Genomic DNA, 20,760 nt, shown 5'->3' with positions numbered 1-20,760 from the left:
TTGTACATTTAGGTAACAAAGGTTAAACATGTAGTGTGCAGATTTTAAAAATACAGTTCATACAAGTAAAAATACTAAATTTCTTGAGTTGCTCACAAGTTGACTACAAAGAAGTGTTTCAGAAATGTTAGATCCTAAGGTGAATAATCAATTAGTAAACATTTATTAAGTGCCTACCATATGCCAGGTACTGTGCTAAATGTTAGAGATGCAGTAAGAGGCAAAAGACAATCTTTAACTTCAAGGATCTCACAATCTTGAGAGAGGCAATATGCAAATCAATATATACAAAGCAAACTAAATATAAGATAAGTAGGAAATAATCAATAGAAGGAAGACACTAGAAAATGTTGGGGAAGGCTTCCTGCAGAAGATTTTAGTTAGTGCTTAAAAGAAAGTATTTGGTCAAGGGCTATGTCACACACATACCAACACATACACACACATTGCAAGTGCTTCAGAAATTTACTAGCTGCATACTAACAATTATTTAAGAAATATTGGCCTTAATCTACTGAAGAAAGAAATGCCAACAACTCCAGTATCTTTGCCAAAAACAAACTCTATGAATGGTATGGTGATGCTATGGTCCACAAGGTCACAAAGAGTCAGCATGTCTGGAAAATAAAAACAAAAAATGATGTATCTGTATACACATGCATACACACATATATGCATATGTCAGTACATCTTATTTTACCCATATCTAGTAAATTCTACTAACCTAAAAAGAGTTTGGCAGAACTGAGAGATTGAAAAAAGAATTTTGTTGTCCACAGATTTAAGCCAAGAAGTGCTAATCACCAGAAAGTTGGGTTGACTATTTTTTTTTAGCCATAGTGGCCTATGAAAGAAATAACACTATATAATGGCTCTCAGTTTCATTTGACCAATCCTCTTTTTTATATCTGTTATGATAGCAACATGAACAGTAAAAGAGAATACCAAGAATCACAATTTCCAAACCTTCTGCCAAGATCAATATCATAGTTAATGCTCTGAACGTGCATCCTCTGTCTGACAAACAATCAAACCCACACATTGCTAGAGAAGAATCCCTCATTTTGCCTTATGTAAGACATCTTTCTTATAGTATGTGCTCAGTGAGTGTTTTTAGATGAATGATAAATATTCCCCTAACCTAGACAAAGGCAGAAGACTTTATCCAATGACCTTTTTGATTGATCCCATTAAGTACTTAAGGTATTTATTTGTAGGCAGTGTTATTCTAAGGGCAACATCAACACATTCAGGATTTTCAGGATCATTTTTCACAGTCTAAATTTTTTTTCACTACATTAGATATATATGGAGGTATAGTATTTCTATCTATAACTATAAAACACTAGATCTGAAAGACATCTTTGGACATAGATTGTTAGATATGGGTAGGATTGAAGAATAGAATGCTAGAATATAGGCTCAGAACTGGAAGGGACCATTCAATGGAAATTTCTGGAGCTTGATAGGATCTTAGGACAAAGAATGTGACTGAAGACTGGGCTTAAAATGAAAAATATTAGAACTGGGTGGAGAATTCAGAAGTTATACATATAGGCCAAATACTTTATATGAGTCAAAGATTGTGAAGCTGCCTCAAGTCCTGCTGTTGTTTAGTCATTTTTTCAGTAGTGTCTGACTCTTCATGATCCTATTTGGGGTTTTCTTGGCAGAGGTACAGGAATGGTTTGCCATTTCCTTTTCTAGCTCATTTTACAAATGAGGAAAGTGATGCAGAATAAAGTGATTTACCCAGGATCAAACACTATTAAGTGTCTGAGGCTGGATTTGAATTCAGGAAGAGGAGTCTCTAGATCCAAGATTCTATCCACTGTGCCATCTAGCTGCTTTGCCTCAAGTCCTATGGCTCATTAATGCCAATCAACCATTACTAAACATTTATTAATTACCTACTCTGTGCCAGGTACTGTAATAAGCACTGGGAATAAAAATATAAAAAGAACCAATCCCTGCCCACAAAGAACTTACAGTCTAAAGCTGCATAACAAAAACAAACAAACAAAAAAACACAAGCTAAAAGAGGTAGAAAGAGAGCAGCAGCCAGGTGGGATTTGAACTCAAGTGCCCCAAGTTAGCCAGCATATATATTCTCTCTCTCTCTCTCTCTCTCTCTCTCTCTCTCTCTCTCTCTCTCTCTCTCTCTCTCTCTCTCTCTCTCTCTCTCTCTCTCTCTCTCTGTCTCTCTCTGTCTTTCTCTGTCTCTGTCTCTTTCCCTCTCTCTCTCTCTCTGTCTCTGTCTCTCTCTGTCTCTCTCTGTCTCTCTTTCCCTCTCCCTCCCTCTCTCTGTCTCTCTCTCTGTCTCTCTCTCTGTCTCTCTCTGTCTCTCTCTGTCTGTCTCTCTCTCTCTCTCTCTCTGTCTCTCTCTCTCTCTCTCTCTCTCTCTCTCTCTCTCTCTCTCTCTCTCTCTCTCTCTCTCTCTCTCTCTCTCTCTCTCTCTCCCTCACTCCCTCTCTCTCTTTCCCCCTCTCTCCCTCTCAATGTTTTTGAGTAGACTCTTTCATTGGGTGGAAAGATGGATTAGATGGTGTTTCTAAGACTCCTTCTGATTTTATGACTCTGTATATGTTCCATCTCCCCAAGTAAATCCTAAATTCCTTAAGGGCAGTAATGTGACTCCTTATCTTCTGTCCTACCCATAGTCCTGACTCACATGGCCTTATACACATCCCATTTAAGTGACTGGGTACAACTGTGCATTGTGAGTCTATAACAGGCCATAGTTCAGGTGCCAAAGGAAGCTGAGATCATGACTGTGAGTAAAGACACCTGCTAGGGGTATTGCTTGAACAGCAGCTATCCTGCAGAGGAAGGCTGAATGAGAGATTGCTTCCTGGCTATGTGAATGGTTATTACTTTGTTTGGCTGGCAATTTCTACCTATTGCCTAGTGCTCCAGGCACACTAGTCTAATGAGACTGAACTGATTAAGTGGGGGCATGAACTGAACCTTTGCCTTTCCCCACTGGCACAGAGGAGGTCTCAGCAGAGCCACGGAGATGTCTTAAGCCAGGATGAGCTATTGGCTCAGAGCAGGACCACAATGACTGATCTTCTTCCTATCAAGATTTGAGCTTCATTTACCAGATGGTCTAAAGAGAGAACCAGGCCAGCAGTCCAGAAATTTCAGGGCTCCTAGAGGTTAAACAGGATCAGGATCCAAATCACTGGAATTTCCAGCCCTAACTAGATAGAAGGGGGCGGCAAGTAGTATTGTACTGCCATCTGCCAATAGGACTAATGCCCTAGGTTTGATGAGTGTTCAGAACTAAATGAGGTACTTAAAAATGTAGTAAGGTTACTGAAGGCAGAACAATGAGCAGAGCCATGGCAGAGTACTCCAGGGTATGTGGGGGAAAGTGAGATAGATGATAGCCTATGGGTGTCATCACAGAAGTGTTGTTGGCAATGACTGATGCACACACGCAGCATGTACTGTTCTGCAATCCTCAGCAGTGATCTGATGGCTAGTGCTGGTTTCTGGAAAGGAGAAGATCCTGTCTCCACCTCCTCTCCGCCTCACCCCACCCCTCTACACACATCCTGCTGCTGCTCACCCTCCTCTTCCTCCATCTGGACCATGGGGCTTCCCGGAGATAGATCATTCAGTGGGCCACTGTAATTTGTTCCCGTTAAGCGTGACAGTCTCTCATTTGTGAATTACAAGGGTGTTTGGTATTTTCTGTCCCTCCCCACATTGCTTTTCCAGTTTTGCTGTGTTGCTCGGTTTAAACTCCATGTCGAGTTTGCCAGAGTGAGAGGTTAGTATCTCACTCTTCTCAATGGGGAGAACTCAGGAGGGGTTATGAGAAATAAATATGACTGAGTGATTTAAATATATGTACACACATGTATATATCTGCATATATAGATGTGTGCATGTGTGCCACATATATCCAAGACCATATAAATATATACTTAAATATAGAATAATATAGAAATAAATTTTATTTTAAGTATCTTAAATATTATATATATGTACTTTTATTTTATATATGTGCTTATTGATAATTCATATAATATTGAATATTTAAATGTATAATATTTAATAAATCTGAAATCATATAAATATATATTTAAAATCAAGCTGTGACATCTTGGCAAGTCTGACTTGAGCCTCTCATCACTTCTATCAATTAGAGATATCTATATACACTCATATACACCCAATATAACTCTTTACTGTCTATTGAATGAAGTCAAAATTTGTTAAATTTGGTCATTTAGTAACCTCTGATTTGAGATCCATACTCCCTACCTTACCCCACCCCCAGCTTTCTTCCTCATATGCTCCCTGATGTGCTAATCTGAATAGTTGCCTTACTTTGAAATACCTTGTGCTCTCTTGCCTTCATAATTTGTTCTGAGTTACTGAAAACTTGACTTTAATTTTTGAATAAGTTACAGAAAATATTGTTAATAGGATTGTTAGTGAACATCTAGAAAAAGAAGCAATGATCAAACACAGTCAATATGGCTTCATCAAAAACTTGTCATGCCAGACTATCCTCATTTCCTTTTTTGATGTGATCACTATTGGATAATTCATGAAAATTCCAAGTGCATTGTGTATGTAGATTTTTAGCAAAGCATTTGATCAAGTATCTTATGCTATTTTTATGGGGAAATATGGAGATGTTTAAGAGTAGATGATAGTATGATTGAGTGGGTTCAGAAAGTATTTGATAGCTAATACCTGAAGAATAGTCATTAATAATTTGAAGGAAATTTGGAAAATTTGAAGTGGAGGGCTTCAAAAATCTCTGCTTTGCTCTGTGTTTAACATTTCTAAAATTAATTATGGATATAAAGGCACAGATGGCATGCTTATCAAATTTGCAGTTGATGCAAATCTGGGAGGGATAGCTAATACACTGGATAAGGGTCAGAATTCAAAATGATCTTGACACATTAGGAAAATGAACTGAATTTGCTATAATGAAATTTAATTTAGGTAGGTATCTAAAATTGCATTCAAAAATCACCTTCACTGGCATAAGATTATATAAAGTATGACTACATATCAATTCTTTTGAAAAAAGATCTGGGAATTTTAGTGAAATCCTTGTTCAATTTTAATAGTGAGATTTGGCAGCCACGAGAGCAAAGTAAGCATTTTGTTATATTAAGAGGCACAGGAAGATTATAATCTTGTCTATACCTGGTCAGGTATTCTGTCCTTGGTCAGACTATATCAGTGGTAGACTATTCTGTTCTCCCATTTATGAAGTTAATTAGTAAGTCAGAGAGAATCCAGATGAGGGAAACCAGGATGGTGAAGGGTTTCAAAATCATGATATGTGAAGATCCTTACTCTGCTGGTTGCTCCTTTGGAGACCTTGGACAAGTCAATTAAAATCCCTGGGCCTCAGTTACCTCATTTCTGGAATGGGGTTTGGTTTAAATTAACTTAGAGAAGATCCCTATCAGCTTTAAATTAATGATCCTGTAAGCAGTAAAGGTAATTGAAAATGTTTGTCCTAGCAAAGAGAAACCTTAGTTGGGACATAATAGATACTTTCAAGTATTTAAATAGCTTCTGTGTGAGAAAGGGATGAGGGAAAGCAAAGGAGAGAAGGAATAAACATTTCTAAACTACTTTCTGTATTCCAAGAAATATGCTCTGCCCTTCTTATGATTATTTTTTCATTTTACCCTCACAACAACCCTGGGAGGTAAATTCTATTTTTATCCCCATTTTACTGTTGCAAAACTGAGGCAAATATAGGTTAAATATCTTGCTCAAGGTCCCACAGCTACTAAGTGTCTGAATCTAGATTTGAACTCAGTACTCCAAAACAAACATTCTTTCCACTGTTCCACCAACTGCCTCTGACTTGTTCTGCTTCAGTCCCATCTGAAGAACTAAGAATAAATGCTTGAAAGTTGCAAGAAGGTAAAGTGAGGTTTGATATGAGAAATACTCTCTAATAATCTGAGTTAAAGTAATCAGAGCTAGCTGGGTTAAAGCTAGCCCAAAGAGCAAAGGGTTGCTCATCAGGCAGTGGGAAGTTCTGTCCTTGGAGATCTTTGGGCAGTGACAGGATAACAAGTCATATTCTGTAGAGGATTCTTTTATGTGAATGGATTATAATAGATGACCTTTGAGGTTTCTTCCTACCCTAAGAAGCTATGATTTCCCAGTTGTCCTTCAAGGTTCAGATTAAATGGAACCTCCTCTATGGATCCTTCTTGGTGCTGGTAAACCCAAATTAAAACTTCCCTCCCCCAAACTAACGTTATATAATATGCCTCTGTTAATGACCTTTCATATTTACTTATGTGTCATAACTCCCATTCCAGAGGGTGAGTTGGTGTTTGACAGAGTGGTACAGTTAAAAAAAAATCCTTAAATTAGTCAGAGGATCTATAGTTAAGTCTAATGATGTTGCTTATGATCTGGGTGAATTGGGACAAGCCACTAATCTTTTTAGGGCTCAGTTCCCTCATTTATAAAAAGAGGAGCTATGCCTAGTTTACAGCTAAAGCTAAATTCTGGTTTCAATACATGATTCTTAAGGGCAGGAATCTTTCCTTAGTCCCTATTGTAACTCCTTCCCCTAACCCCATAAGGCCTAGCAGAAAGTCTTTTACAGCATAGCAGTTCAGTAAATATTTATTGAAGGAATGAATACATGCATTCAGGAGGGAATTGAGTTAAGTCTTTTTGTATGCAGAAATCCTCAGTTCATCACAACTATGGTACCTTGCTGTAGTACCAGGCTAAAGTACAGGGGCAAAACAATGGGCTCTATTAGCTACCCGGACCCTGAGAGAATGAAAGATACAAGAAACTCCTTTGGATAGGGAAGGAAACCATCAAGAACATCTAGGGCCAGTCTATAATAGGAGGAGAGGGGTCTAGAAGACTCTGAAAAGGTAGGAGCAGCATAAGACGCATATATAATAAAGAAGATCCACCAAGGAATCAATAAGAAATATTTTGCCTAGGCCAGCTCAGACCACAAAGACCCTCTGGCTGTCCTAGTTCTTTGCCTTTTGGCTTTGGTCTGTTTGCTTTTTCTCTTTTTCAGAGAGTGGATTCACGGAATTAACCTCCCCAGATCCTGGTCACTACATCTTCCCTAGATGTTCAGATATCTTGGTATGGTACTGTGAGCACTGTGGTCAGAATCCCATGATTCTTTCTGAATTATACAGTGGTAACTCCTGGACATTAAGGTGTTAAAGCAGTTTGAATAGGGAAAGGAAGGAAGAAGGGGGTGGGGTAGAGAGAAGGAAGAAGGAATGCAGCCAGCCTGTTAATTTGCATTTACCAATTCTGCTTTCCTCTTTAGCAAACACAGCTTTTCCCCACAGACAGGGTCTCAGAGATGCTGCCCTGAGCCTTGTGCATATTGTCAGAAATGTGTGTCTGCCCAGCCGCTTCTGCCTCCCGAGTATCAGCCTGTCCTATAGACGCATCTGTCTGAGCCGATAAGCATGCCCTGGAATGGAGCTCCTTAGAAATTGGCATTTCTAAGACATTTCAGGTGTATTATCTCCAGGGCTGGTGAAACCCCTTCAAAGAAACAGGCATCATTAACATGTCCAGTTGTCTCATGGCATTGGGCAGTATATAACTCTGGGGTATGATGTCTGAGGGAAAAACTACTGAGCCTGCAGAGGGGAGGGAGAAGGGGAAGAAAAACTCAACTAGCTCTGATTATTTCTAAGAGCTTGTCTTGGGATGCCTGGCCCACAAAAACAAACAAACAAAAACAATCATCTGCCTTTTTCTCTCCTAGCCCCAACCCCCTCTCTCCTCCTTTTGTTCTATCTAGGTCCATTTTTCTGTCCTATTTGGTTCTTCTGGTTTGGCTCACTTTCATCCTCTTTTCTCCTCTGCCCTTTTCAACTTTTTTCTTCTTTCCGAGCTTTCTCCCATTTTAAAATTTCCTTGTAGACTAATTATTGATACCAATCCAATTTATCTCTGAAGGCAGAGTAGGGAAAAATAGGTGAGTTAGCTAACAATTTTCTACTAAGTGACTTGTTCTAATGCCAACATTATTTCAATATACTGGTTCAGTCACTTGGTTAGAACATGAAGATAATGAAGCTAAAGTCCTGGGTTTTATTTTCACTGAGTTATGCAATGGTTGTGCCCCTCTTTGTGTTCCGTTTGCTTTATGCTCTAAGAGTCTATGTTCCAAAGTCCTTTCCAGCTGAAACATCCCCTTATTCCAAGGTTCCTTCTGGCTCTGATATCCCATTGTTCCAAGGTCCCTTCCAACTATGAAAAAAATTAGATATTTTTATGCCAATTGCATTGTGGTTATTAGAGGTATTACATTATATGGTCATCATTGCTTTGATTGGATAGGTGAGGGTGGGTTCTAGGACTGGCAACTTATATCATATTGGATGTCCACTCCACCTTAACACTGGCCCTATTGCCTACCTTGTAGCTGCTGAAGTGACACAGGAAACCGTGGAATCCCTGATGCAGAAGTTCAAGGAGAGTTTCCGGACCAATACACCTATCGAGATCGGCCAACTCCAACCAGCTCTCCGTAGCGCATCGGCAGGGAGACGAAAGCGAAGGAGCAAGTCCAGAGGTAGGCCCCTCCAGAATGCTACTGTGCTATTTCCCCCTCACAAGAGAAGTTAAAGGTCATGATATTAACCCCCTTACAACTCTACCACTGGTTTAATCCAAACAAAAGATTTACTATCACAAAACAGGCATGTGTCCCTAAAGCATATCCTGAAGTAAATATTTTCACATAAGTCAATGGAAAAATTACTCATCAGGAAAAATGCTATCAAATCTTTATTTTGTAAATATTAGAAAGAACAACCAAACTATCAAATTACAAAGTAATTGTGGCTATTTTCAGAGCTTTTTTCTCTCCAGCCTCCTTTTCCTATGCTTAGAACTACCCAAATTCATGATTACCATCTGCCATCATCTTTGTGGCATTGGTCAAATCATTTATCTTTGTTGAGCCTCAGTTTCTTCTTCTGTTAAATGTAGTTTGAACTTTTTCTAGATGAACTTTTCATTCCCTTTAAGCTCTACATTCTATTATTTTGATATTTGATGAGTTGACAGTGAGAAATACTGGTCCAGCAGAAAATACTTCAAACCTAGCAAAAACGAATTTGAGTTTCTGATGTAACCTTGAAAGTACATTTGTTTTGGGTGGTGTCACTGACTTTTTCTCTAAAGATTAGTTCCTTCGGTGGTAAAATCAGGAATCTAAATTTGAGCTGCAAGCCAATACAAAAGCTGGAATCATAGAATCTTAACTTTTGACTTGGTATTCACCTCCCTTATCTCATCAGCTTTGTACTACAAGGATCTTCTATACTTACTCTGTATTTAGGCACTTCCCTTTACTGTTTCTTGTTTCTCATTCATTTTCATATATATACCACACACACACACACACACACACACACACACACACACACACACACACACACATACACATACACACACACACACACTTTTCATTCTAAATTCTGCTTCTGCTTTAGCTGTCCTTTTTGAGATGTCCTCTTTTCCATGTCTCCAAATTCTACCCATCCTTCAAGATCTATATCAAAAGCTACCTTGCTCATGAAGAATTCCTTGACCGTCTCAGGCTACACTAACTTCTCTTCCTTTTGAATTCCCATAGTGTTTATATTCTGGACAACCCTAATCATATATTATGTGTTGTTGCTGTTTTAATTTCTTGAATCATTTTATAATTAGCGAATGTATCTAAGTTTTGTCTGTTCAAATATCTTTATCCCCACCTTACCTAACACCATCCTACACACAAATTATTTGGTTCTTGGTGTCATATTTTGAGATGTATAATGAAAATTAGCACAAATCTGAAGAAGAGAGAACAATATGGTCAGTGTATTTTAAATTGTACCACATTTAGTTTGATTGGAAGAAACTGCAATGATTTGCCTAGAGAAGGTTAAGGGATGGACATATTAGGCTTCTTCAAGTATTTAAAGTATGTATTGGGGAGGATGTGGTAGACATGTTCATATTAGTTTTGGAAGTCAGAAATAAGATTTGTGAGAGGAAGGAAACATAGATAGGTTTCAGGTTCCTCTTCAGAAAGAATTTACCCAGAATTAAGTCCTTAAATGAATCCTTAATGAAATGATCTCAGGAAGTAGTAGATTTTGTACCACAGACTTCAAATATAAGCCAAATGGCCTCTTTTCAGGAACACTGGAAAGTCAATTCCTGTTGAGCTATGGATTAGACTAAATGACCTTGGAGATCCTGTCTTACTCAGATATTTCATGATTAGATATAATATTCATTGATATGACTTACTGTTCAAGCCTAGACTGGTTTGTCTGCCTTCTTACTACTTTGCTTTTAGTGGCTTGACTGGTTCTTATGGAGCAATATATCCTTATTAATTGGAGGGGAAAGCAATTTGAATTATAGAACATGTTAATAGCCATGTAATTTTTAAAGATCCACATAAAAACAGTAATGTGAACTATTGAATAGCCAAGATTTCTAGGTAGAAGTTCCTAGGAAACCAACTTTACAGTTCTTAACTGAATAGATATGAATCAGTTTCAATTAGTATATTATCATTCAAAGAGAAGCTTCACACAACCTTTGAAGTTGATCTAGAGCATTCCCTCTATATACTCTCTTCCTTTAGCCTTATTTAGACATCATTCTCTTTTACATGCCTTACAATCCATCCAAAGGGACCTTCTTTCTTTTGCTCATATAAAACTCCATTTTCTATCTTTGTACTTCAAATCTGGTTGTCTCTTATTCCTGAAATCTGTTCCCTGACACCTCAATCTCTTGAAAGACAGTTTCTTTCAAGTTCAACTCAGGTGCTACCTCCTATATGAAATATGCTAATGCCTTCTCCATTCAAATTTCCCTCCTATAGATTTTGTATAAAGTTATATATGTGCATATTGCCCACTCCCATTAAAAGGTAAGCACCTGGAAGGTAGGAACTCTTTATTTTTATCTTTCTATCCCCAGAACCCAATTCAGTGTCTGGCACAGAGTAGGAAATTAATAAATGAATTCTTGTTGATTGTTGAGTAGAAAGCTGAAAAAAGAGATAATATGTAGCCCAATCTTGTCTCAGTTCCTATACATTTTGAATTCCTAGAGTCCAAACTGCTAAGTGGTTTTACTGTCTTTTAGATAGATAATCTTTGCTTCCCTAAGCTGCCTTGATAACAGTTGGCCTTTTGGCCTGGTTCAGAAAGAGCACCTGGCATGGCTGTGGTTCATTAATCTCTGCCCTTCCCCAGACGAGGTGCCCAGTGATTTCTAACAGATGGAGTTGGCAGTAGAGAGACAATAGTGCCGAGTTTTGAGCATCATTAAAACCATGTCCATTGCTTTCATACTGCCTTGTCTCCTGTGTAGGAAGCACTGTTGATATTAAAGTGCATGATATATTCATTTAACTCTAAAAGAGAAGCAAGAGAAAAAATTAAATGTCATCTCCAATGTCTAGGGGGCCAGAATTGTCTAGGAATAAATAGGATTCATTTGAAACAGGAGAAATTTGGAAAGGATAGAAGGGAAAACTTCTTTAACATTTAGGGTATCAAACCTTAGAATGAAGAGGTTATAGAAACGTTGAACTCTAGAAATCTTCAAGAATCAATCCATCTAGCAATAAAAAAGTGTTTTTTTTTTAAGTACCTACTCTTTGTCAGGCTCTAGGTGAGGCCCTGGGGATGTAAGTACAAATAATAAAATAACTCCTACTTACATGTACATCACAGTTTAATAGGTGTGACAACAAATACATATATAAATATATATATATATATATATATAGCATAAATATAAAGTGAAAAAATACAAGGCTGAAGCAGGAGGAGACAGTGCTTGCATTTGGAGGGATCAGGGGGGATGAAGATCATGCAGGAGATAGCAAATGAGTTCTTTCTTAAAGGGAGAGGTGCTCTTGCAATAGAGCTGAGTATATTCTAGGTACTAGGGGTAAACAGTACAAAGTCACAGAGATAGAACAGAAACTGAATCATTTGGGAGGAACAGAAATAAAGCCAGTTTGGCTGGACCAAAGAATGTGAGAAGGGAAAGCAATGTTTAAGAAGTCTGGAAAGATAGGTTGAGGTAAGGGTGTATATAGAGTTGTTGACTTTGGCAAGAAGGGCCACCTCTTTGGCAAAGACTAAGGGAAAGGAAAAGAGAGCAAGAAATTATGTCAAGATATTTTTATATAATTAAGTAATGTGTCTTTCCACCCTTGTTGGTTTAGATGTTCATCTATCCAAAGGCAAGAGGGCAGACACAAACAGAATAGAGTAGAAATAACACTAGCCTTAAAGCCAGATTATGTGGGTTCATTCTTGGACCTGCTCTACAAAATGTGTGCATATGTGTGTATGTGTGTGTATATATATATGTATATATGTGTGTGTACATATATATTTCTTATATATATATTCTCTTCTATTTGTATGAGTCTATGATCTATTATTTTTAGATGATCATTTGTCTTGTAATTGAGAGAAATTCAAAGAAGCAGGGAACTGCCTTAGGACATCATCAGTAGATATCACTTAGATACTAGTTGATCACTTGTGAGGGAAATGGTAAATGTTTTCCTTCTCCACAGAGGATCTTACTATAGTTGTATGTAAATTACTTGGGACAAGAAATGATTTTGATAGAGTTGCATTTTCTAATAGTGAGGTTCATATTTTGATGCTTCCTCTAATGCCAGGCTAACTCTGAATGTCTGATTTTGATCAGGTGAAACCAGATTAAGAACTATTCCTCACTTTTGGTTGATTCTAGGTCAACTAAGTTTCTAGCTTATGCTCTTCAAAAAGTGTTTCATTGTTCTATTTTCTGTGTTTTTTTTTATCTTTATAATTTTGAGAATGGATATTTCTATCCAGAAGTTGTAGCTTTTAACAAGAACAATTCAGTGACTGTTAGAGATATTGTAGGAAGTGTTGGTGTGGGGAAGTCAGCATTTTAAGGATAATTCAGGCCCACAAGGAAAAAGTATACCTCACACCAAAGCACAAAGGAACATGAATTTAAAAATGGAAAAAGTGCCATGAACTGAGAAACTATTGCTGTAAAACAGCCTAATGAATTCTCAGAAACAGTAACTTTCAGAAGTACCAGTTAGCAGGAGGTGCTTTTAGTGAATCTTCTTTAGTGTTCCATAGGCCTCTCAAAATTAAAAGAACACTGAGACCAGGCTTTTTTTTTTTTTAAGACAACAAAAATTATTATTGATATGAAGAAAAATATGTGTCACTGAAAGCATATAAAACAAGTATTGAAGATTCAAAAGTAGTAATTTTTACTAATGAAGCTCTCTTTTTCTTCAAAGACATACCAAAATTATTGTGGGGAAAAAAGCCCAGATCAATCTATAAGATTCATCAGATTCTATAACATCTTCATCAGAGCATAAAATTTCTATCCCCTTCCAATTTATTTGAGGCTTGTTTTTACTTCAAATAAATGTGAGAATTTTTTCCTCTTTAGGCAAATGATGAACTTTAATATTTTCATTGAAATGAGATAAGAATTTCTCAGATGCCAATGTTCCAGCATTACAGAAATTTCCAAATGGAGTCATGATATTGTAACATGACATTGTACCATGACACAAATGATCAGAAAGTTAAGAAAGTTATCCAAAAGGTAGAGACAAAACTTGCCTCTATGTCCTGTAAACTCATGATATTTTATTTTTTTTAATTTAAATTAATTTATTTAGTCAATTTAGAACATTATTCCTTGGTTACAAGAATTACATTATTTCTCTCCCTCTCCTCCCCCCTACTTCCATCCTTCCGGCAGCCAACACGCAATTTCATTGGGTATTACATGTGTCCTTGATCAAAACCTATTTCCATGTTGTTTGCATTAGGAGGTTCATTTAGAGTCTACATCCCCAACCATATCCCCCTCAACCCATGTATTGAAGCACTTGTTTTTCTTCTGTGTTTCTACTCCCACAGTTTTTCCTCTGAATATGGATAGTGGTTTTTCTTGTAGATCCCTCCAAGTTGTTCAGGGTCATTGCATTGCCCCTAATGGAGAAGTCCATTACATTCGATTGTACCACAGTATATCAGTCTCTGTGTACAATATTCTCCTGGTTCTGCTCCTCTCACTCTGCATCACTTCCTGGAGGTTGTTCCAGTCTCCATGGAATTCCTCTCCTTTATTATTCCTTTTAGCACAATAGTATTCCATCACCAACATATACCACAATTTGTTCAGCCATTCACCAATTGAAAGGCATCCTCTCATTTTCCAATTTTTTGCCACCACAAAGAACGCAGCTATGAATATTCTTGTATAAGTCTTTTTTCTTATTATTTCTTTGGGGTACAAACCCAGCAGTGCTATGGCTGGATCAAATGACAGACAGTCTTTTAGCGCCCTTTGGGCATAGTTCCAAATTGCCCTCCAGAATGGTTGGATCAATTCATTATTCCACCAGCAATGAATTAATATCCGGACTTTGCCACATCCCCTCCAGCAATCATTACTTTCCTTTGCTGTCATGTTAGCCAATCTGCTAGGTGTGAGGTGATACCTCAGAGTTGTTTTGATTTGCATTTCTCTCATTATAAGAGATTTAGAACACTTTTTCATGTGCTTGTTAATAGTTTTGATTTCTTTAACTGAAAATTGACTATTCGTGTCCCTTGCCCATTTATCAATTGGAGAATGGCTTGATTTTTTTGTACAATAGGTTTAGCTCTTAATAAATTTGAGTAATTGGACCTTTGTCAGATGTTTTTGTTATGAAGATTGTTTCCCAATTGGTAATTAATAATATTTTAACCCCATTGGAAACTAATAAAAAGTAATCAAAGCCAGACTTAAAAAAATAATGATAAATTATATACTTGGTATCCAATGTGTATGCTTTCATGCTGTAAAAATTAAAGAATACATGTCAAAATCATCTGAATTCAATGTCAAACCATGTAAAAACAAAAGACTACAGGAAAATAAGGACTTATTACATAGTACAAGTTTTTTTATAGATTACAAACTTATCACATGTTGATAAATTTCATTATTTCCCTTTGTCCCATGTAAATTGTGCAATACTATATATGTTGCTGAGATCTGCTTTTAGTGAGAAGTTCACTTGCTCTCAGGAGTCTCTCATAGGAGTCTCACCATGCACAAAAAAATGCTGATTAACATATTCGGGGAATGATCCAAGGGTTCTCAGCAGGGTTTAAGTATCATCCTCTTCTGAGATCATCTTCCCAATTGAGGTCATCTTCCCAATTGCCCAAGGACCAGAAATCTCTACCATCCATCCTGAACCAGGTGTTAAACTGAACCGGGTTATTCCATGGCTATTTGCCTTCCAATCCCCTAGTGACAAGTACACACCCAGAGACAGAAACACTGTCTGGCGCTTTACCCATGGTAAGTGTTCATTTATTTATAAGTCTGAAACCCAATCTCTTATTCTGGGTGTGTTTCCCCTGTGTTAGGTTTTTCTTTTATTACAGCTCAACCCATAAATTATTCACTTAGTTTGAAGACAATATTCAGAGTCTTTAATGGTTTTAAATTATTTGGCTTATTTGGCTATGGCTGTGCTTAAATATTAAATAGCCAGTTACCAGACAGATCCTCTCTTTCCTAAGAAAGACCCCTAATAAGTGGGTCATGCTTTAAGATCCTCTGTAAGCCATCCCTACTTTCCACATTAGAAGATGCTCCTTACCTAGGGGTAGTAATTGGACCAGTGCTACATCCCTTATAAAGCTGGACCCTCCAGAGCTGTCATCCAAAGTATTTCTGGTACAGATCTTTGAGGCAGCCCAGTTCATGGGCAAAGAAAGAGGACAGACTAAGGAGCTGAGATCTGGGTTCAAATCTTGCCTCTTCCACTGATTTCCTTTGTGATCTTAGGTAAGCCACTTTAAATCTGGAGCTTTTCTCTCTCATTTAAAATGAAAAGATTGAACTAGATCATCTCCACTGCCCTTTTAAATCCTGATGTGAGCTCTGTAATGAAAGTCCTTGTAATCATCTGCCATTACCACTGCCACTAAAAGACTTCATATTACATTGCAGTTTTCAAATAGATTTTATACATACTATCCTATTTGATCCTCAAAACAACACAGTGACATAATTATTGTATTATTACCTCATTTTACAGATGGGGAAACTAAGGCTCAAAGAGATAGCATGACTTCTCTAATACTACAGAACTAGAATGGGGAATATGAAATAATCCTTCAGGCAGCATTTTGTAGATCATATCATATATTTATAGCAGAAAAGGGTCTTTAAAGGATCAAGTTCAGTCTCCTATTCATTTACTAAACAACCATTTATTAACTGTATTTTCTGTGCCTGATACTGAAGATACAAAGAGAAAAATGAAATAGCTCCTGTCTTCTAGGAATTTACATTCTATTGGGAGAAATAAAATGCAGAAAAGAGTAACAACATGGTGTCATGGTTAGAGAATAACCCTTGGGATTAGGGAGAGAGGAGTCTTGCCACTTCTGTTTACTTGCTTCATGACCCTGAATAATAATAAGCCCCTTAGGGTCCCTGGTAACTCTCTAAGTGGTAGACACAGTGCTAATCAACATTAGGAGAGGACCTTCTATTGCCAAAGGAATCATAGTCTGGTCCAAAAAGAAACAAAACATAAATGAATATAAGTAGATAAGATTAATGTATGATAAAGAGGGAAAGCTAAGGGATAGAAGTCTCAGATAGAAGGAAGAATCTGAGCTAAACTTTGAAAGAAAATAGAGAGCCTAAGAGGTAGAAATAGAAGGCACATGTCCCAAGACAGTCTGTGCTAGACACTGAGAGAGGAGGTGGGAAGAGGGGCAGGGTTGTCATTTAACAGATGAAGAAATTGAACTTGCCCAAAGCACCCAGGGCTCAAATGGTGTAGATAGGATGCAAACCCAGGTCATTCAATTCCATTCTCCTTTTCTTTTTTCCCAGCAAGAGATAGACCATGTAGGGGTCCCCATATGCTTACAGTCCTCCCCAGATTCCCCCTTCTTGTCAAGGGAGGACTGATTTGGAAGCAGAGCACACAGAACTGCCTTGACATAAATCTTCCCTGACATGTCTCTCTGAAAACTTTGCTTTCCTGAAAGTGTCTGTCTCCTTCAGGCATTTTGGCATGTGTACCTGAAATATGTCGGCATTTTCTCATTCAATCCTGTCTGGTCTGGCTGGGCAAAGCAGGTTCCCACAAGCCTATGGCTATGTTTCCTTCAGAAGGTTCCCCTACCAAGTGTCGAGCAAATACTAGAGAGAGGTCATTAGGCCAATTCCCCCTATCAGCCACGATGAAAAGTTTGCAGTTCCAAGTTTTTCATGCTAAGCAGTCTGGAGGCATGGTGACATGGGAGGCCATCTGACTTTTGATAAACCTCACTTAGGCACTAACCCAAGTCAATCATTTCCCTTCTCTGGGTCTTAGTTTCAGCATTTGTAAAAACAGAGGATATATCTCTTTTGAAAAGCAAAGCAATAATGACAACCACAACAAACAAAAAAGCCCTCCTGGAATCATAGAATTCTAGAACTAAAAGAGTATCTACCCATCTCACAAGGTTGTTATTATGGTAGGACTAAGTCTGAAAGTGACCTTAAGAGATCATCTAGTCCTAGAATCACAGACTATGTAAGCCAACATTGACAAAGACTATGGCACACATGCCTAACGGGCACTTGGGGAGCTGCTCTGCCCCCCCTCTTCCCAGAACCTGAGGACTTTTTTGCATGCACCACCTCTCTATCCAGCCACCCAAAGCAAGCATTTTCTCCCTCAACTCTCTCCAGGAATAGGGGTTCACACACAGCTTGAATTTGCCTTCTGGGTACTCGAACTCAGAAAATGTTAGCCAATGGGGATCTAAGCTATAAAGGGACCTTAGGGGATTTACAGGTCAAACGCCTTCTTTAACAGGAGGAAACTAAGTGTAAGGTGGAGTGGTATGTGAAGCTTTCTCCAAAGTCATACAGGTAAATAGCAAAATCAAGTTTTGAACCCAGGACATAGGACTCTAAAAATCCAGTACATTTATGTCTGCCCAGATCAATTTGCCTTATCCATGATATCTGTTTTATTTATTTAGTTAGTTAGTTTCAAGAGGACCAGTCATTCCATCAGTCTTGGGAGTTCCTCATAAGGAAATTCCTATATGAACAAACATCTGCTTCTGCTCTGTAATTAAGAGTCTTAGAGTATTGCCCGGGAGCACCGAATGGCTTAGTCACTGGCAAACTGATTGTATGATACTGGGCTTCAGAGACAGGATCTGAACCCAGGTCTTCTGCCATTCAGGCTCCCTATCTATTACAACATGGCAGTCCTCAGTTTTTGTATATGTACATATGTATATATATGTATATATCTATTATATTTATTCTATATATATATAAATACATGCATAAATTCTATGTATATACCCATTATTCATATATACAAATATTTACCTACATAGATATATATTTAATGGATCTACAGAAGGGATAGAATTTGATAAAATTCACACAGAGTTTTAGCAATAAAGCTGAGATAGAAATCCTAGGTCTCCCTATCCAGTGATTTTTTCATATTTGTGTGATTCCTTTGAAAAATGGAACAATAAAAGCACTGCACAAATGTGTTCTTATTAGGGGATCAGGGAGAAATTCCTATAATTTCTGTCCTTTCTTCCATCAAAAGAAAAATTCACTTGTAGGTCTCTGGCCTCTGTTTCACAGTGTTCAATAAAGACATGTACCTGAGCATGCCACAATGAGCTGGAGCATAAATGAGGATAGAGAAGAAACTGCCTCTTCTCTGGCTTTAGAGCTCACTAACCCAACTAAAGAGTAGTGTTGTTCTTACTGACACCCTATCCCAAATCCTTAATGAAATCAGTAGATCTTGAAGAAAACTTTGTAGATAATCTAGTCCAGGTTACTTATTTAATTGAAGAGAAAAATAAAACTCAGAAAAAAAGGAAAAAGACTTCATCAAGGTCACACACCAAATCAGTAGTTGGAGCTAGACTCAAATTCCAAGTCCTAGTCCAAGGCTAGGACCACTCCCAGAATTTAGAATCTTAAATATTTATGTATGGTCCTACCAAATTCTCTCCACCCTGTCCCTCTCTTGGATTTGACCCATTGCCTACCTGGATCTTTATTACCAGATATCCACTCTTACAGCCTTCAACACCCCCCACCACCCTCTGCACCTGTCCACATACATATCTTGACTCCTAGCTTTGATCACTTTAAACCCTTCTTTCCCTGGGTTTGCAACTGAGCCACACTTTAGTCCACTTTAGTCTAACACCATCTTTCCCTCCGGGAGGGATCCAGCATAGAGTCTTGAAAGTTTGGACTTTGCAGCATATGAAATTTCTCAGCCCCTCTATGTCCTCCTGGCCAAAGACCTAGAATCTATTTATCAATCTAGCCTTGGAGCACTACATTCTCTTCTTTTTTACACAGTCTCTGCTCAGATAGAGAGGGACTTCAGGGGCTGGGTTAGTGTTGCTTCTGCAGAATGGATGGGCAGCAACCCCTCCCCCTTGGAAAAAACAAACTCCTTTTTCTGAATCTTCTGTTTTATACTCATTTTCCTCTGCTATTATTATTAAAGATATGGCATCCATGGAAATGAGACCATATATTTGGATCATGAACCTTTTTATATTTTAACAAAATTCTAATATTTTACCTAGTCTCATATTTAGGAAATTTTACTTTGATGCACCAAGTTTAATTGTCTCACCAGCATGTTAGAAATGGGAATGGAGCTGAATGTTAAGGTTAAATGATGATATCACAACTTACTATGTTTGCATTTTATATTCCAATTGAAAAAACAAACGCTTTACCTCATTAATCCTTTGCAATCCAACCGGTCCCATCCCCTCCTTTCCCTACCCCCACTGAAATTATCCTTTGGGGACACATTCATATCCCTTTTAACAGCCATCTGACAGTTCCGCTGATGGAGTTTGTATCCAACTTTGTTACTGGTTAGTGACAACTCGCCCTGACGGATCTGTGCCCATAATTATTTTCTCTCAGTTCAATTTAATTAATGCTTAACCTCATCAGGATCTTGCAGCTGGAGAGCTCTCTCTGCAGGAACTGCTAACAGCAAAAGGATTTCCTTCTTAGTGAAGAGAAATTCCAAAGGGCTTTTCAGAGCCTATGTTGAGAGGGGTGTGTGTGTGTGTGTGTGTGTGTGTGTGTGTGTGTGTGTGTGTGTGTGTGTGTGTGCACGCACATGTGTGCATGTATGTGTTGTATGTGTATGTGTATGTGTTTTAAGTGGAGAAGAAAAAAAAACAATTCCCAAATGAACGTCATTTATTTCTTTCCTCTTCACGCTTGACCCAAACTAACAGAATTTGAGGCTGTGTGTAACAATGGGGCCGTTAAATCTAATTCTGAACTAAGTGTCTCTAACATCAGACACTCCAGGAGACCCACCAGGAAGATGTATATTTTTTAATATCTTGGCTTATAACAGGGACAATTCAGCTTTATTTTGTATAAGTGTGTACTTTATCAATGGTTTCCCCAACTACAGAATTGAATTCAATAATAAATAGCTGTGGGAAAGAGAAGAAATTAAGAAGCACCAACAGGGGAGGAAAGAGGAGTTTGGAGGGAAGATTTGGAAAGGGATTATTAGAGAGTTAATATTAAGTAGGAAGATTTTCTACTTACATAAACTCCATTAGCTCAGAATATTTCATTTACTTT

At 37.9% G+C, this 20,760-nt stretch overlaps 1 protein-coding gene across 3 annotated transcripts in view; it reads left to right on the top strand.

Moving 5' to 3' along the window:
* Positions 1-20,760, top strand: part of ASTN2 (astrotactin 2) — a 1,150,327-nt gene that overhangs the window by 356,515 nt on the left and 773,052 nt on the right. For all 3 annotated transcript variants that reach the window (XM_007474538.3, XM_007474537.3, XM_007474539.3), the window contains one exon: positions 8,429-8,578. In XM_007474538.3, coding sequence (XP_007474600.2) covers positions 8,429-8,578 — 150 coding nt within the window. The remainder of the gene's footprint in view (positions 1-8,428; positions 8,579-20,760) is intronic.

This window comes from Monodelphis domestica, chromosome 1 (genome assembly GCF_027887165.1).
Source record: "Monodelphis domestica isolate mMonDom1 chromosome 1, mMonDom1.pri, whole genome shotgun sequence".
Taxonomy (NCBI): domain Eukaryota; kingdom Metazoa; phylum Chordata; class Mammalia; order Didelphimorphia; family Didelphidae; genus Monodelphis; species Monodelphis domestica.
Note: the sequence above shows the minus strand (reverse complement) of the source record. Positions and strands in the feature narration are given on the sequence as shown.